Below are 19,198 nucleotides of genomic sequence, written 5' to 3'. Positions count from 1 at the left end.
GGGCTAGTGTCCAAAATGGGGTGACGTCTGCGGATTCCACTTTATTGGCAATTCAGGGTCTTTGCAAAAGTGACGTCCAAAAACCAAACTGTGCTCCAAAAACCAAAATAGCGCTCCTTCCCTTCTGTCCCCGGCTGTGCCCAAACAGCCATTTCTACTCACATATGACATTAAGTACGTTATCCGGGGTACACCAGTGTCATACATGTCGGCATACACTGCCATTTGGGCACACAGCAGGGCGCAGATGTGAAGGAGCGATATGTGCTTTTGGAGTGCAGATTTAGGTTGTTGGTGTTTGGACACCGTATCACATTTGCAGAGACCCTAAAATTGCCCCTACAAAATGGGGTCACTTCTTAGGGAATTCCAGTTTACTGGAACCTCCAGGGCTCTGCAAAAACATCATGGTGCCCAGAGGGTCCCTCTACATCTGTACCCCAAAAGCTAAAAAGCGCAGTGCTCCTTCCCTTCTGAGCCCTGCTGAGTGCCCAAGCAGCAGTTTACACCCACATATATAATTTTTGCCCCATCGGGATGGCCCACTTAATAGTTTCAGGAGTGCAGGTCTCTGACAACACAAAGTGGGTGCAACGTATTGGGCACCGAAATGGCAGATTTCTTTCAAAATTTCAATTTTCATTTTGTACATTAATTTTTGGGAAGCATTTTTAGGCTCAAAATGATAATACCCCTTGATACATTCTTTGATGGGTGTAGTTTTTAAAATGGGGTCACTTTTGAGGGGTTTGCATTGTATTGATACTTTAGGGGCTCAGCAAATGCGACATGGCCCCTGAAAACTATTCCAGCAAAATCTGCTCTCCAAAACCCAAATAGCGCTCTTTCCATTCTGAGCCCCACCGTGTCCCCATACAGCAGATTATGGCCAAATATGAGGTATTGCCGTGTTCAGGAGAAATTGTGTAACAAACTGTGGAGGGCTTTTTCTCTTTTAACCCCTTGTGAAAATGAAAACTTTGGGGATAAAGGGACAGTTTAGTAATTTTTAACCTACACATCCCAAGGTTAGTAAAATCTGTGAAACGGCTATAAGGTCAAACTACTCACTATACCCCTCAATGAATACCTTAAGGGGTCTAGTTTATAAAATGGGGTCATTTATGGGGGGTTTTCAATTGTTTTGGTATTAAATCTTGTTTGAATGTGCAATGGGCCTGAAATATCTGCAAGCAAAATTTGTGTCTTGAAATTCAGTTGGTGCTCCCATCTCTTTGGGCCCTACCGTGCGTCCGTACATAAGATTAAGGCCACAAAGTGTACATTTTTGAACACGGGAGAAATGGGGCCATCTATTTTGGGGTGTTTTTCTTTATTTTCATGCCTTGTGTGTAAAAAAAAACTACCTTTAAAATGACTCTTTTGTGTAAAAAATATGAGAATTTTTTGTTTGACACAAATTCTTTTAAAACCTATGGGGTCAAAATACTCACTATACCCCTCAATGAATACCTCAAGGGGTCCAGTTTATAAAATGGTGTCATTTATGGGGGGGTTTCAATTGTTTAGGTAACTCAAATCTTGTTTGAATGCGCAATGGGCCTGAAACATTTAGAAGCAAAAATTGTGTCTTGAAATCCAGCTGGTGCTCCCTTCTTTTTGGGCCCTACCGTGCGTCTGTACATAGAATTAAGGCCACAAAGTGTACGTTTTTGAACACAGGAGAAATGGAGTAATCTACTTTGGAGTGTTTTTCTTCATTTTCATGTGTTATTTCCAAAAAAAAACTGCCTATAAAATGACACTTTTGTGTAAAAAAATATGATTTTTTTTTTGTTTGACGCAACATTTCTAAAAACTTATGGGGTAAAAGTACTCACTATACCCCTCAATGAATACCTTAAGGGGTCTAGTTTATAAAATGGGGTCATTTATGGGGGTTTTCAATTGCTTTGGTAACTGAAATCTTGTTCAAATGTGCAATGGGCCTAAAATATCTGCAAGTAAAATTTGTGTTTTGAAATCCATTTGGCCCTCCCTACCTCTTGGGCCCTACTGTATGTGCGTACATAGGACTAAGGCCACAAAGTGTACATTATTTAACACGGGAGAAGTAGGGTGATATATTTTGGGGTGTGTTTCTTCTTTTTGATGTGTTGTGTGCAAAAAAACTGGCTTTAAAATGACACATATTTGAAGAAAATTAAAATGTAATTTTTTTCATCATTTGTAATAATTCTTGCAAAATAATATTTGTTTGATCAAAATGCTCACTAAACCCCTCAAAGAATACCTGAAGGGGTCTAGTTTTACAAATTGGGTCATTTAATGGGAGTTTCTGTCATTATGCCACCAATTCCTGTCTGCAAACATTGCATGGTATAGGAAAAAATCACATACTCCAAATTTCCAAAATTTGCTTATAAACTTGATAAACTTGTAAATTGTCTAAGTTACTCAAATATGTTAAAATTATTTCAAATATGCTTGAAACACAAAAAGAACATTCGGAAGTATATAACTACTAATTTTTTTGCCCTGTATTATTATGCATATGTCAGATATCGCAGCTGAAAATGGAAAACATTTGAAAAAATTTCAAAATTTTCAGCATTTGCGAGTTTTTTAATAAATTTACACAAGTTATATCAGCCTAATTTTACCTTCTCAGTAAAGTACAACATGTCACGAAAAAACAATATCAAAATCGCTTGGATGCGCTATACTGTTACAGAATTATTCACTGATAAAATCACACAGGGCAAATTTCCAAAATTTGGCTTGGTCATTAAGGTCCAAAATAGGCTGGTCACTAAGGGGTTAATGATGGTTTAGTTGCAGGACTCCAGGACTGAACTCCAAGGGTGCATTCACATGGAGGAAAATGTTGAGGAATTTGGTGTGGAATTTTCCATGTGGAAAAAAAAGCCTCCTTTTGATTTCAATGGGTTCTGCTAGCTTTTTTTATTCCACTAGTGGCATTTGGTTTGTGCTGTAGTAGCTTAGAACAGTGCAGTGTAATCCTGTAACTTATTTGTACCTATTATTCTAATTACTACTATTAGCTATTAAAATGTTTGAGAGTTGTGGCTTGTAATCCCCTACAGAATAAAAGACTAAATAAACTCCTATATCTTTTTCAAGTTTTATTTGGTTTGGAGAAACTCCATTTAATATGATACTTCTATATACTTTCTTCATAGAGAACACACTGAGAATATTTTGATAGCACTTCCAAACTCACCATTAGGATACCCCACACACGGAGTTCAAGTTTTGCCGCTTGATACAATAAATTTGCCAGGTGAGACAACTCAATATTAACTGTTCAGTATTGACAATATATTTTCCCTAGGTTTATCTCATATGCATCTTAGGCACCAGGGAATGTGTGGTAGATAGTGAAAAGCTCGAGTGCAAAACATGGTACAGACACACCAGGACAGATTGACTAAAATAGACTAGACAGCATTCAACTACACCAGTGTCTAATGTTCTTTGATAAATCTGGCTTGGTTACACTGCCTAGTCTAACTTTACACCTACAGACTTTACTTATTACTTGTCTTAGACTAGGAGAAAAAAATGAGCCAAAATATTGGTGGATTTTCAGACATGTCCAATTTCCAATAAACACCACCCTTATTTGTAAAACACTCGATAAATGAGCTCACCCAAACAGGATTTCTTTCTGTTGTGCCAAAGAATGTTTGCGTTTATTTACAGACTTTAACCCCTTGCGGCATGCGCTGTACTATTATGGCGGATGTCAGGACTTTGCTGTTTTACAAGGAGAGATCACCTTCTGAAGGCTCCTAGACCTGCCCAAGTAATATATCTATTGTGACTTGTGGCAGGCTTCAATAATTATGCAGGGATTTTTCTACAGACTGCTACAGACTGCACTATGGTAGTTTTGCATTATATGGTGCAATGAATCTAATGACCTTAGGCTCAAGTTCCCTATAGAGGGCTAAAAAAAATTTAAATTTTATTATCAATTTGCCCTAAATTAAATATAAATATAGATAAACATAATACACTAGGCATCCCCAACCCCTTGAACTATTAATATATAAAACAATTATTCCATACAATTAACACCAACGCCAATATGTGTGTGTGTGTGTGTGTGTGTGTGTGTGTGTGTGTGTGTGTGTGTGTGTGTGTGATTATGTGTGTATATAATGTAATAATGTTTTATCTATTTCTGTCTCTCTTTTATTTTTTCAGGACTGCAGGTTAATGCAGATCTGCCAAAATATACGGTACAGTATCGAAAAGTCAAAAAGCAGAACAAAACTATCTGTCCTCACCCTATCTATATTCATCCTCCATCCTTCTATTTATGTGTCACTATAGTATCTCTTGCTACAGTATTTATCCATCCATGTCTTCCTCTGCTGCAGGTATCTCTTGAGGCATCTTTGGGAACCATGGACTTCCTTGTAAAAATATCTGGGACAACGAAATGTCAGGTTCATGGAAAAGGAGAAAAACATCTGACTATAAGTACCAGTAACATCCGTATATTAAATCTCATTCTGAAGTCTATCACGTATACTAGCACAGTGTATGACATTGATAGTCTGGATATTGGTAAGATGTCACTAAAAATCTACTATTTGACTTTATTAAGGTCTCAGTGACTTTTACTTACTACTTGTCTGGTTTGCACAGTAGTGTAGGAGACAGGGGCTGACCACATGGAATAGTAGAAGAAAGGCACTAATATGTGTCACCAGATAATCTTGGCACGTATTTAGAGAACTATGTATCTATCATTGATATACACTCACCGGCCACTTTATTAGGTACACCATGCTAGTAACGGGTTGGACCCCCTTTTGCCTTCAGAACTGCCTCAATTCTTCGTGGCATAGATTCAACAAGGTGCTGGAAGCATTCCTCAGAGATTTTGGTCCATATTGACATGATGGCATCACACAGTTGCCGCAGATTTGTCGGCTGCACATCCATGATGCGAATCTCCCGTTCCACCACATCCCAAAGATGCTCTATTGGATTGAGATCTGGTGACTGTGGAGGCCATTGGAGTACAGTGAACTCATTGTCATGTTCAAGAAACCAGTCTGAGATGATTCCAGCTTTATGACATGGCGCATTATCCTGCTGAAAGTAGCCATCAGATGTTGGGTACATTGTGGTCATAAAGGGATGGACATGGTCAGCAACAATACTCAGGTAGGCTTTGGCGTTGCAACGATGCTCAATTGGTACCAAGGGGCCCAAAGAGTGCCAAGAAAATATTCCCCACACCATGACACCACCACCACCAGCCTGAACCGTTGATACAAGGCAGGATGGATCCATGCTTTCATGTTGTTGACGCCAAATTCTGACCCTACCATCCGAATGTCGCAGCAGAAATCGAGACTCATCAGACCAGGCAACGTTTTTCCAATCTTCAATTGTCCAATTTCGATGAGCTTGTGCAAATTGTAGCCTCAGTTTCCTGTTCTTAGCTGAAAGGAGTGGCACCCGGTGTGGTCTTCTGCTGCTGTAGCCCATCTGCCTCAAAGTTGGACGTACTGTGCGTTCAGAGATGCTCTTCTGGCTACCTTGGTTGTAACGGGTGGCTATTTGAGTCACTGTTGCCTTTCTATCAGCTCGAACCAGTCTGGCCATTCTCCTCTGACCTCTGGCATCAACAACGCATTTCCGCCCACAGAACTGCCGCTCACTGGATGTTTTTTCTTTTTCGGACCATTCTCTGTAAACCCTAGAGATGGTTGTGCGTGAAAATCCCAGTAGATCAGCAGTTTCTGAAATACTCAGACCAGCCCTTCTGGCACCAACAACCATGCCACGTTCAAAGGCACTCAAATCACCTTTCTTCCCCATACTGATCCTCGGTTTGAACTGCAGGAGATTGTCTTGACCATGTCTACATGCCTAAATGCACTGAGTTGCCGCCATGTGATTGGCTGATTAGAAATTAAGTGTTAACGAGCAGTTGGACAGGTGTACCTAATAAAGTGGCCGGTGAGTGTAGTTAATGAATTATTAGAAACTTTGTAAAGGGAGTTTCCATGATGAGACAGTTAACCCCTTCCTACTCTGTGCCACAGTATTAGGGGGCATTCACAGTACCGTCAGTGTCCGACAGGTAGTGTCCGCTCCTAGTCTCTGTTCAAAATCTCGCACGGACATTAGGAGTGGACACTAGCTGTGTCCGTGACACTTTTCATTCATTTAAATGGCGATCGGGTGCGTTCTTTTAATGAATGAAAAGTGTCACGGACACAGCTAGTGTCCGCTCCTAATGTCCGTGCGAGATTTTGAACGGACACTAGGAGCGGACACTTACCTGTCGGACACTGACGGTAGTGTGAACGCTCCCTTACATCACGCTGACTGTGTAGTTAACATTCAGCACCGTAATAGTACAACACTGTAAATCTGGTAAATCAGGCCCAACCCCCAATGCACTTTCAGACTGATTAGCATATCTATAAAAAGATCATTATCTTTACATCATTTCATCACCTTGTGCCCACTGAGATATGTTTTTACTCCTATTAATGACATATATATTTGTTTGTGAGGCATTTCAGACCTGACAGTATCCCTTTAATGATATGAAGCCTTAAGTGTAGCAGATAGAAGGAGCTGATCCCCACCCTCCTCTGTGCAGTTCTAGTTTACATTGTTACATACTTAGTATGGTTGAAAAAAGACATATGTCTGTCAAGTTCAACCAGAGGATGCGAAGAGGCATGGCATTTTATACATTTCCATAAGCATCAATGCTATTTTGCTATAAAAAGGCATCTAATCCTCTAATGAAGCTGTTTGCTGTTGATGCTGTGACCAGCTCCTGGGGTAGGCTATTCCACAGATTCAAATTCCTTACACTGAAGGATCCTTGTCTGCTCTTTGGATTAAACATATTTTTCTTCAAACGGAGGGAGTGTCCCCTTGATTTTTGAATAGATTTTAAATGGAACACCTTTTTCCCATATTTCCTATATGGGCCATTTATAAATTTATAAAGTTTTATCACATCCCCCCCGTAAATGCCTGTTTTCCAGGATAAACAGATTTAACCCCCTTAGGCTGAGGCCATACGTTATGGAAATGTAGCTTTTTTTGTTGCAGATTTTGTTGCGGTTTTTTGAGCCAGAGCCAAGAATGACTTCTAAAGGAATGAACAATATATAGGAAGCTCTTATACTTCTGTCTTCTGCTCAATCCATTCCTGGCTTTGGCTCAAAAAACTGCAACAAAATCTGCAACAAAAAAAGCTGCACTTCCGCAACGTGGGTCCTTAGCCTAGGTTTCTCCTTATAACTGAGGTCCTCCATGACCATTATCAGTTTTGTGGCCCTCCATTGAAACTTTTCCAACTCTAAGACATCCTTTCTATGAACTGGTGCCAGAACTGAACTGCATAATCCAGGTGGGGTCATACCAATGACTTATAAAATGGTAATATTACAATCCTGTCCCATGAGTCCATACCCCTTATAATATATAACAATATCCTGCTGGCCTTAGAAACTGCTGACTGACATTGCATGCTGTAATTTAACCTATGGTCTGTAAGTACTCTCAGGTCCTTCTCCACCAGTGACTCTCCCAGATTTACTCCCCCATGGAAATATATCAGATTCACAGAAGGGAAAAGAGAACCTTAATCCATTAGGAAACTTGATAACACTTTAGCTTTATTTGTATTATTACAATAAGATACCAAAGATGGGAATGGTAAAGATTGGTGTTGTTTAGCCCTATTGACATATCATTCTACCATGTTTTGGCTTAGGGAGTGAGCTGAATATTGTAGGGAAAATCAGCCTGCATTATATCCTTCCTAATGCCACAATTCTCACAAGTATTTGAATAGTATAAATACAGTATTGTGGTGTGGTCTATACAGACACGTGCATTTTACTTACATCTTTGGTATTTTATTGTAATTCAAATAAAAGTGAAGTTTTATCAAGTTTCCTAATGTGTTAAGGTTCTTTTTTCCCTTCTGTGAATCTGTTGTTAATTAGGGACAAAGTATTGTTCTTTGAGCAGTGAATTGTAGGAAATATATCGTATGCAGATTATTTTTACCCAGATTTATCCACATTGAACCTCATTTGACACATGGATGCCCAAACACTCAGCCTGTCTAAATCTGTTTTTGAATTATACTGAGATGGAGGGGGGGTAGATGAACAACAAAACATAAAATAAGGTCACAAGTGATAACAGATTACTTCCGGCAGTCTTTAGGAATATATCTTTATGTTTTTGTTCTGCAGTGAAGTTTACTCTGAATGAACACACGGCTCAGATACCAATTTCAATTCGGCAGCCACCAATGCCACGCTTACATGACCCAGGAAAAGGTAATGTACCTTAAAAACATAAAAATGTGTTGTTTCTGTATCAAAATATACCAGGCACCCAAACTGATCCTATCTTTTATCAGGAATAATGTGGATGATATGCCTATAACCTCAATAATTATCTGAATACAGTACATCTTGCTTTCCATATTTTTGGAATCAAGTCTGGGATTGGATAACAAGCTGTGGATTTCCAGGTTCATGGTGGCCCCTTCAGTAGTGATAACCACAGTTTGCATCCCTCCAAAGCTGACCCTGCCATTCCTTCAGGAGTTTTCCCATGTGGACAAACCCACTAATTTATCACAAAGTGCCAACACAGCAATTTTACCTTAATGCTCTGTGGATCCACAATTGCGGACAATTACACACCCAAAAATATGGTCAGGTGAATGGAGCTTTACAGAACTTTCAATCATACAAGCATTTGGTAAAATTTTGAACAATTAATGTTCTCTATTTACATTGCACAGAATCTGTTTCATAGTGACCGTGCAGTGTTATTACAGCCTGTACTAATATCACTTGTCTTCTATAAAATAGATACTGTGTGATATAAATAATCAAGGACCGCCACTCAGTCTAATCTTCTTCACAGTGGTCCCCACACAGTATAAGCTGCTCCACAGTGGCCCCCACACATTATAATCTGCTGCAAAGTGACCCCCACACAGTACAATTTGCTCTACAGTGGCACCCACACAGTATAATCTGTTCCACAGATGGGTTCCCACAGAGAGGACTCTGAGTGCCACCTCTGGCATCCGTGCCATAGGTTCGCCATCACGGTCCTATAACATCCACTATAGAAGAAATATTGAATTACATGTTTTGCTTTCAATTGAATGTATGACCATGGTTGATCTGTGAATCCTCAAAGTAGGAGCTTCTGTTTGTAGTGCCTTTTCACGTTGAAAGAACCCAGTTTCTTAGGATATATTCAGGAATTGTGCTAATAAGACAACCCTTTAAAAATTGATCCATTAATATAGCTACTTCTTATCCAGTAATTGTGCCACTCTTGTCCATAGATTGTGTCTTATACTGCAGATCTTCCCTATTAATGAAAGAATGTACTAAGCTACTGTAGTCTAGTCAATGGAATGTCCTGCTGAACCACCTTCAAACTTAATATTATATAACCAGAAGCCTCTATTTACAGAACGGAAAATTAGTGACCTGGTCACCATCACCACCAAAACGTTTCTGCGCTATGACAAGCTGAGGATTTTGTTAAAGAGCATACGTCAATATTATCCTGACATGAAGGTCATTGTGGCTGATGACAATGATACGCCTGAGAAGATTGACGACCCCAATGTAGAGCAATATATTATGCCATTTGCAAAGGTTTGTTCATTTGCAGCTACTTATGCATGTAATGATATAGCTATAGTGGCAGGAGCATAACTATCGGTGTAGCAGCGGTAGCATAGAGTAACTCCAGCAGGTAGCGGGCCCTTTTTACTTACCGATCCTTGCTCCTGCTTATGGCTGCTGGAACTCCCCCTTCTGTGGAGGCGGCTGTGAGCTGGAATCGGTAAGTGAGACCCCTGAATATAATGATCGGAGTGCCAGGCTTCAGGCTACTTGGGTGACGTTCTAGACGTCCTTATGCGTCGTGTCGCAAGCCCCAGCTCAAGTGACTTCTAGTCCATCGTTGAAGATGGCTGACATCAACGGGGAGTGCACCGGAAACCAGGAGAGGTAAGTACAGTCCTATGAAAAAGTTTGGGCACCCCTATTAATCTTAATCATTTTTTGTTCTAAATATTTTGGTGTTTGCAACAGCCATTTCAGTTTGATATATCTAATAACTGATGGACACAGTAATATTTCAGGATTGAAATGAGGTTTATTGTACTAACAGAAAATGTGCAATATGCATTAAACCAAAATTTGACCGGTGCAAAAGTATGGGCACCCTTATCATTTTATTGATTTGAATTCCCCTAACTACTTTTTACTGACTTACTGAAGCACAAAATTGGTTTTGTAACCTCAGTGAGCTTTGAACTTCATAGCCAGATGTATCCAATCATAAGAAAAGGTATTTAAGGTGGCCAATTGCAAGTTGATCTCCTATTTGAATCTCCTCTGAAGAGTGGCATCATGGGCTACTCAAAACAACTCTCAAATGATCTGAAAACAAAGATTGTTCAACATAGTTGTTCAGGGGAATGATACAAAAAGTTGTCTCAGAGATTTAACCTGTCAGTTTCCACTGTGAGGAACATAGTAAGGAAATGGAAGACCACAGGGACAGTTCTTGTTAAGCCCAGAAGTGGCAGGCCAAGAAAAATATCAGAAAGGCAGAGAAGAAGAATGGTGAGAACAGTCAAGGACAATCCACAGACCACCTCCAAAGAGCTGCAGCATCATCTTGCTGCAGATGGTGTCACTGTGCATCGGTCAACTATACAGCGCACTTTGCACAAATAGAAGCTATATGGGAGAGTGATGAGAAAGAAGCCGTTTCTGCACGTACGCCACAAATAGAGTTGCCTGAGGTATGAAAAAGCACATTTGGACAAGTCAGCTTCATTTTGGAAACAAAAATTGAGTTGTTTGGTTATAAAAAAAGGCGTTATGCATGGCGTCCAAAAAGAAACAGCATTCCAAGAAAAACACATGCTACCCACTGTAAAATTTGGTGGAGGTTCCATCATGCTTTGGGGCTGTGTGGCCAATGCCGGCATCGGGAATCTTGTTAAAGTTGAGAGTCGCATGGATTCCACTCAGTATCAGCAGATTCTTGAGAATAATGTTCAAGAATCAGTGACGAAGTTGAAGTTACGCCGGGGATGGATATTTCAGCAAGACAATGATCCAAAACACCGCTCCAAATCCTCAGGCATTCATGCAGAGGAACAATTACAATGTTCTGGAATGGCCATCCCAGTCCCCAGACCTGAATATCATTGAACATCTGTGGGATGATTTGAAGCGGGCTGTCCATGCTCGGCGACCATCTAACTTAACTGAACTTGAATTGTTTGTCCAAAATACCTTTATCCAGGATCCAGGAACTGATTAAAAGCTACAGGAAGCGACTAGAGGCTGTTATCTTTGCAAAAGGAGGATCTACTAAATATTAATGTCACTTTTCTGTTGAGGTGCCCATACTTTTGCACCAGTCAAATTTTGGTTTAATGCATATTGCACATTTTCTGTTAGTACAATAAACCTCATTTCAATCCTGAAATATTACTGTGTCCATCAGTTATTAGATATATCAAACTGAAATGGCTGTTATAAACACCAAAATATTTAGAACTAAAAATGATTAAGATTAATAGGGGTGCCCAAACTTTTTCATAGGACTGTAAGGGCTCGTTCACATCTGCGTCGTCGGTCCTTATTGCAGGTTTCCGTTTCCTGCATAAAACAGATGCAGGAGACGGAAGCCTGCAGGAGACTTTCTCACCAATTCATTTGAATGGGTGAGAAAGCTGTCCGGCCGTGCGCGGCAGTGAGCGTTTTGCGCTCTCCGCCGCGAAACCGGGTTTTATAATCCGGACACAGAGTCGGACATGCAGTACTCTGTGTCCGGATAAAAAAATCCGGTTTCGCGGCGGAGAGCCTAAAACGCTCACCGCCGCGCACGGCCGGACCCGATCTATGGTTTCCGTCTTCTGCCATGCAGAAGACGGAAACCATAGTACGGAGACCCCAGACGCAGGTGTGAACCCAGCGTAACATTGTTTTTTATGTTTGTATCCTCCCTTGGGTCTCAGATTATTATACTCTGGGGTCAGTCAGTGGGCCTCATTTCAAAAGTTCACCACGAAGCCCTGCCATTCCTAGTTATGTCACTGTATAGTGGGCACAGATATAACAGTCTTATCTGACTCCTTATCAAAGGGGCCCATGGGACCATATGTTTCCATAGGGAACAACTGCCCTGTGTGTGGAGAAACACTGATTTATCTTGCACGCTTCTCTTATGAACCAGAAAAATAAATTACCAGAAAAGATGTATTAAATGTTTTTTTTCATACAGGATATTACACATATCTAGGACATTTGAATTGCAAAATGTACAGTATATAGGACTCCTTTGATCATGTCTTGAAATGAATACCTACTTTAGACCAAATTTCCTAAGAAAATACTGACCCTAGCACCCCAAAAAGAAATACAGACCCCAGACGGCCCCTCAAAATGCATACATAGGGAACCCAAGGAGACATAGATACTCAGCCCTTTGTTTTGTGCAGCCTGCTGTCCTTCTCACTGTCAAGTGTCCTGACACTGGCATCACAAGTCCTGAAGTGAAGAGGACCGCAGGAATAAGGAGAGATGAGTATTAAAGGGAACTGGTCATCAACATTTTCACCACTAAACAGACAGCAGTATCAGTTAGGGTATGACATATCCTTTTTAGCTTTCCCACAGTTATGTTAACATTACCTATATAAAATCACCTCAGAACCAGGGATACCAGCAGTTAAAGGAAGAATTGGGAATGGAGAACTGCAGATACAGCTTACATTCCTGGCTGTGTCTTTAACTGCCGATATATCCAGTTTTATAGCAACTAGAAGTACATCTTTAAAACAACACCAGGACCAAGGTTCTAGTTGTTATCGTGTCTTTTTCATAGAAAAATGGACAATTTTTAACATAAGGAGAAAATAATATTTCATATACTACTTGACAGTAGAGAAGAGTGAATACTATTCGATGGAATACCTCCCATGCATAGTTATTGGTGTACTCGGTTGAATACCACGTGGTAAACGTGGGAAATATTCGATTCCCCTCCAACCTTCCCTGGTGCTTTTTTTTTTACACCAATAACTATGCAGGGGAGGTATTCGATCAAAACTACTCGCTCATCTCTACTTGACAGTAATGTGGCTGTGGGTTTAGTCCAAGTATGGCACCTGGCATTCTAGATAAGATTCTGAAAGATTTGGTAAGTCTGTGCTATATGGACTTTTCCCAATATAATAGTAAATAAGTGAATGTTATCTTGTATATAGATCCTGTACAGCAAGTTGTAATCTGTTTGGTTTGCATTTAAGGGCTTGTTCACATCTGCGCCCGGTCTCCGTTCTGCAGGTTTCCGTGTCCTGCAAAAAACAGAGGCAGGATACGGAAACCTGCAGGACTCTTTCATACCCATTCATTTGAATGGGTTTGAAAGATGTGCGGCGGTGAGTGTTTTTTAAAAAAGTCGGACATGCAGTACTCTGTGTCCGGTTTTAAAAAAACGGTTTCGTGACAGAGCACATAAAACGCTCACCTCCGCTCACGGCCGGACTCGGTCAGTGGTTTCCGTCTTCTTGCATGCAGAAGACGGAAACCACAGAACGGAGTGCCGAACACTAGTGTGAACCTAGCGTTAGAAATACTTTTTATACCAAAGCACAAGAGCATTAGGATGTTTTAATAGATGTGTACAGTATATGGGATGAAGAGGGTCTTATTTGGGCCCCTCTGCCATATAAGAAAACAAAGATGAGATTCTCATTTATTGGTTCTGAATGTTCTATTCACTATATCCACAGATATCAGATATTATTTACTATATATAAAATATATTTTGTACCATTTATGGAAAAACTGCAATGTAGTAACATTGACTATCTTCTTATGTAGGGATGGTTTGCAGGCAGGAATCTTGCTGTGTCTCAGGTGACCACCAAGTATTTCCTCTGGGTGGATGACGATTTTGTCTTTACCAATGAAACTATAATTGAAAAAATGGTGGATGTGCTTGAAGCAACTGACCTGGATCTGGTAAGAAGCTGAGAAACCTCTTCTAGGGTTTACAAATAACATGGCAATCAATGTAATAAAGACTACCTGAAGGGGGATGGACATACCGCACCGCCACCGATCAGCTGTATTCTGCATATTGATGACCAAAATTTGTTTTCTTCTATTGTTAAGGGATAGCAACACTAGCAATACGGGGTGAATGCAGGATAGATCTCCCTAATAACACTTAGTTCTGATAAATGAAAGTATAAAACATTAATAAAGTATATTTCAAAAAAATGTTCAGTGCAGCCCTTACTACAGAATAGTTACAGTTACACTTTAAGGATTGGTCATTAATATAAACTTTGGTCCTTTTTCTGAAGTGAGTTACATTTTCTTGGTAGATCACTGCCTATACACTGTTTTTTGCATCAATATTAGTGTGATTGTGGTCTGACTCCTGATGCCCACATTGCTCAGCTGACTGCTGTATCCCCCTCATTATTTACCAGACACAGCACCATATATTTGGTGAGGACTGTGCCTAGAGTTGCAGTTAAACAATGAAATGGAAACAGCACCTTGAAGTCAATGGGAGGCTTTTTTCCTCAGCGCTGAAGTTTCACACCAAATTCCTCACCATTTTCCTCCATGTGAATGGACCCTTAGTCTGTCGAATAATTGCAGTGTCTTCAGTCGGACCACCCACTCATCAGATATTGATAGTGGCAGATAAGCCCCTTAGTTCGCACTACCAGTTGTGATGTTTCATGTCTCCCCCTCCATATTCCTATTTCCCCATATGTTAGTAATCCTCAGCATGTTGCACTGACTGATGTTCATTCTGGTTGTCTTTTATGCAGGTGGGAGGTGATGTTGCCGGAAACCATTTCAGCTTTACACTCATTTTTGAAGAAGGGGGAAAGGATGGTGATTGTTTACACTGGAAGAAAGGAACTTATCATACAATCCCAGGTTTCCCTCACTGCAGCATGTCTGGTGGAGTAGTCAACTTCTTTCTAGCCCACACAGACCGAATTTTAGGCGTTGGATTTGACCCAAAATTAAGCCGAGTAGCACATACTGGTAATTGTCACATTTTATATACAATTAGACCCAAAAGATGAACTGCAGTTTCTGGAGGCATCCACCTTATTACCAAGGGCACAGTTATAGCCTTCCTCCCAATTTTCAAAGGACACAAGGATGGAATATGTGGCACATATAGCAGACTGCAGCAAATTTAGCCTCACCCACTTCAACTTTGGTTCTGCCCCTTTATTATAATGTTTCTCTCTAATTTCTCCTACAGTATAACGTTCCTCTCCTGGTGCACCCACAGTTTAATGTCCCCTTCATCTTCCTCTAGCTGCCCTCACAATATTATGTCCCTATCCTGGTACCGACTAAATATAAAAAAACACCTGGAGGCTTCAGGGAGTCGCAAGCGCGATGTGAGTGACGTCATCACATTGTGCCTACAGCCCCTGGAGCACACATGGGCTGACAGCTCTTTGCTTCAACCTTGCATTCAACTGGAATATACAAGCCAGAATATACCTCCCACCAACCAGGACAGGACCCAGAATTCAAGATTATCCCACTGAATTTGAGACGGTTGGGAGGTATACTATAGGGAATGGAGAGATAGGTTGCATTCAGGTCCTGGTACCTTTGGAAACAAAAAGACCTGTCAACATAAGAACATCTGTCAAATAAGAACATTGGTATTAAAAAAGTTACATGATAGGAGGGGGCACTGTTTCAGATTTCAAACTGGAGTCAAGAAACTTTAGGAGTATTTAAATGCATTATAGAATATCCTCCAGTGTTCTAAGAGACAATTGGTTACCATTAGTGGATAAATCATCATCTTCCAAAAAATATATATAATCCCAAAGGAGTACACTGAGGAAGAAGGGTCTCTTCACACTCTATTCAGTGTGTCAACAGTATGTAGGAATAAACTGGGTAGTTTTTTCAATAATATACGCAGTTGAGATGCTGCACGATAAGTATCTATATGAAGTAAAGTTTGTCTAGTTTGCCATGCCAGGGTTAGCTGGTGGCCAACCTAGTTTAAAGGGATTCTACCATTAAAACATGTTTTTTCTAATGACCACGTTGGAATAGCCTTAAGAAAGGTAGGCTATCTCCTACCTTTTGATGTGGTCTCCGCCACGCCGGTCATCCGAAATACCGGTTTTTCCCGGTATGCTATTGAGTGTCCGGCAGCTGGAACAGTGTCCCCACTGTTGCTGGAACTGGGCAATCCAGCCACGCCTTCTTCCTGATCTCCCTCCTCCCCTTCTGTGTCCTCTTCTTTCGTCATCATGGGTGACGCATGCGCAGTCGGCTCTGGCAGCGAGACCCTGTTAGAGCGACTTTGCATACCGGCCGGCGGCCATATTTGCGAGGATGCAATTGCGCGCATGCGCAGTACATTCGGCTAAGTATTTGCCGAACAGAGTGTACTGCGCATGCTCAGTAAGGTCCGTACAGCCCTCTGACGCGCGAGTGAACTCATCCAGGCGTCAGAGGGCTGTACAGACCTTACTGAGCATGCGCAGTACACTCTGTTCGGCAAATACTTCACAGAGCGTACTGCGCATGCGCGCAATTGCAGCCTCGCAAATATGGCCGCTGGCCAGTATGCACAGTCGGCTCTAACAGGGTCTCGCTGCCAGAGCCGACTGCGCATGCGTCACCCATGACGACGAAAGAAGAGGACACCAAAGGGGAGGAGGAAGATCAGGAAGAAGGCGTGGCTGGATTGCCCAGTTCCAGCAACAGTGGGGACGCCTCCATCGGCGTATGAGCGCTGGGGCCCGCCTTCATTGCTGCCGGACACTCATTACATTAGCATACCGGGAAAAAACGGTATTTCTTAAGGCTTTTCCGACTTTGCCATTAGAAAAAAAACATGTTTTAATGGTAGAATCCCTTTAAGGACCGTCTGAGGGATTCGCCTGTTCACCTGTGGACCAGTCTGAGGTGGTACTCACTGTTACCCCTGTCCAACACACCTTTGGACAAAGGTATCATGAAATTATTTGTATAATGCTGCTAGAATTTTAGGGACCGTTACTGTGTTGGACATTGAAACAACAGAGGAATCCACTAATTTTCTTGTGGGTTAGTCCAGCCCTATTTGTAAATCCAACTGCAAATGGTATATTCAATGGTTTCTCCAATGATCAGAATAGAAAAATTCTTAATAGCTCTTGAAAAATATTAATGGGAATGGTCTTCAACTACCGTATATACTCGAGTGTAAGCCCAATTTTTCAGCCCAGTTTTTGTGCTGAAAAAGTCCCCCTCGGTTTATACTCGAGTCAGCAAAAAAAAAAAATTATTTATTTATTTATTTTTTTTAGGTGGGGGGGGGGGGAGTTATGACCAGCCACAATATGAATGTACAGAATTTCCCATAAAATAGTGCAAAAAAAAAAAATAGAAGTTCTAAATCACTCCTTTCCCTAAAATACATATAAAAGTAGAAAATGACTGTGAAACACATAGACACATACACATTAGGTATACCTGTGTCTGAAAGTGCCCAGTCTACTGAATATAAGGTATCTGCAGTGCTCCTGTTCCATTGGGAAGGGGTTAATAGAAGCACTGCAGATACCCTACATTCAGCCAGGCTGAATTCCAAGTGGGGGGAAGAAAAACCCCAGTCCTCAAGCTCAGGGAAGGGGCAGACAGACAACCAAAACACCCCCTCCCCTTTCCCAGCACCCAGCAACTACTGCACCCAAAAACTCCGACCATTTTAATTTTTGAAATTTTCCAGTAGCTACTGCATTTCCCCCCTAGGCTTATACTCGAGTCAATAAGTTTTCCCAGTTTTTTGTGGTAAAATTAGGGGCCTTGGCTTATATTCGGGTCGGCTTATACTCGAGTATATACGGTACTTGTTTTTTAAATCCTTCAAATGTAATTCAGTGCTCTAAAATCTCATTTAATCTCCAGCTACTCTAAATTACTACATATTATTTCCAATGACTAGATTATGCCACCACCAGCACCACTACTTCACCTGTATTTTGCTTATTTCATTGCTTGTTACTCTATTGCCTTCATTTCTGTAATATTTTCGCACTTCCAGAGTTTTTCATAGATGCATTGGGACGCTTGAGAATTGGATCCTGTAGTGATGTTACTGTTGGACACCAGAGTAAGAAAATACCAAAGGATAAAGAGTTACTGGAAAAATTTAATAAGTACAAATCTTTCCGGGAAAATACCGCTGACCAAGTGAGGTTTAAGCTAGGTCTGCTGTACTTCAAGAATCGACTGAGCTGTTTCATCAGGTGATAAGGTCCCAACAAGAAGCATCTTCTTTGCGAATTTCTTAGATTAAAATTCTAATCTAAAAATTATTCCAGAATCCTCCATAATTACTGCTTTTGGACATCTATCTGCAGTATACCATCAGGCTTTCCTGTTTGTAGATATGTCAGTACCAGGGAATGGATCAGTGATGTGAAAACTTCCTTCATTCGCTATGAAGGTTTAAACATCAACCATGGTACTGTGACGAGTGAAGGCTTGATCCTGATAACCCATCTAATGCCTTTCTTTTTCCATACACCATGTACAAATATTAAAGAATGATAGGTACTATGATACCATTTAAACATATTAAATTATAATAGAAATAGATAAATTAATAAATTTAGAAAAAATTTCACTTTTTGAACAATTGTTTTATATAGTTTATATGGGATTCTTAGGCGCTTACTACATACAGTTTATGTGAAAGATTATACTTCTAGGGAAATAGTTTTGTGAAATGTCTATAATGTATATGCACTTGTATGTGTTGTTTGTTTCTTACTATGTTCTGCTCTTTATTATACCTAATGTACATTTTGATTTTAGATTGTATATTGGCTCCTGTCCTGGGGGAAGACAGAGGGTCTCCTCTTAGCACTGACCCCTGTTTTGGTACATTGCAAAACTGACAAGCAAAGAGTAAAATAATTATTAACTTTCTTTCTTTGTTTATGAAACCCGGTCCAGAAGTTGGCACGTTTCTTAATAAATCTCCGGACTCCCCATTGTTATAACAGACAGTCACTTTAAAAATGAGAGATATTTTCCAATGATATGAAAAAGGATCTGGGATTCTAACAAGTGGGCATCTTCTA

The 19,198-nt window shown here is 40.6% G+C and overlaps 1 protein-coding gene across 1 annotated transcript in view; it reads left to right on the top strand.

Annotated features, from left to right (window-relative positions):
* The window catches only part of ZNF281 (zinc finger protein 281), a 523,665-nt gene extending 505,241 nt beyond the window's left edge, over positions 1 to 18,424 (top strand). Inside the window, exons 8-15 of the mRNA XM_075278252.1 lie at positions 3,165 to 3,265; positions 4,195 to 4,229; positions 4,371 to 4,560; positions 8,241 to 8,327; positions 9,490 to 9,677; positions 13,935 to 14,075; positions 14,903 to 15,125; positions 18,154 to 18,424. Coding sequence (XP_075134353.1) covers positions 3,165 to 3,265; positions 4,195 to 4,229; positions 4,371 to 4,560; positions 8,241 to 8,327; positions 9,490 to 9,677; positions 13,935 to 14,075; positions 14,903 to 15,125; positions 18,154 to 18,362 — 1,174 coding nt within the window. The 3' untranslated portion in view covers positions 18,363 to 18,424. The remainder of the gene's footprint in view (positions 1 to 3,164; positions 3,266 to 4,194; positions 4,230 to 4,370; positions 4,561 to 8,240; positions 8,328 to 9,489; positions 9,678 to 13,934; positions 14,076 to 14,902; positions 15,126 to 18,153) is intronic.
* The last annotated feature ends 774 nt before the right edge of the window (positions 18,425 to 19,198 follow it).

Source organism: Leptodactylus fuscus, chromosome 6, assembly GCF_031893055.1.
Source record: "Leptodactylus fuscus isolate aLepFus1 chromosome 6, aLepFus1.hap2, whole genome shotgun sequence".
In the NCBI taxonomy this organism is placed as follows: domain Eukaryota; kingdom Metazoa; phylum Chordata; class Amphibia; order Anura; family Leptodactylidae; genus Leptodactylus; species Leptodactylus fuscus.
Note: the sequence above shows the minus strand (reverse complement) of the source record. Positions and strands in the feature narration are given on the sequence as shown.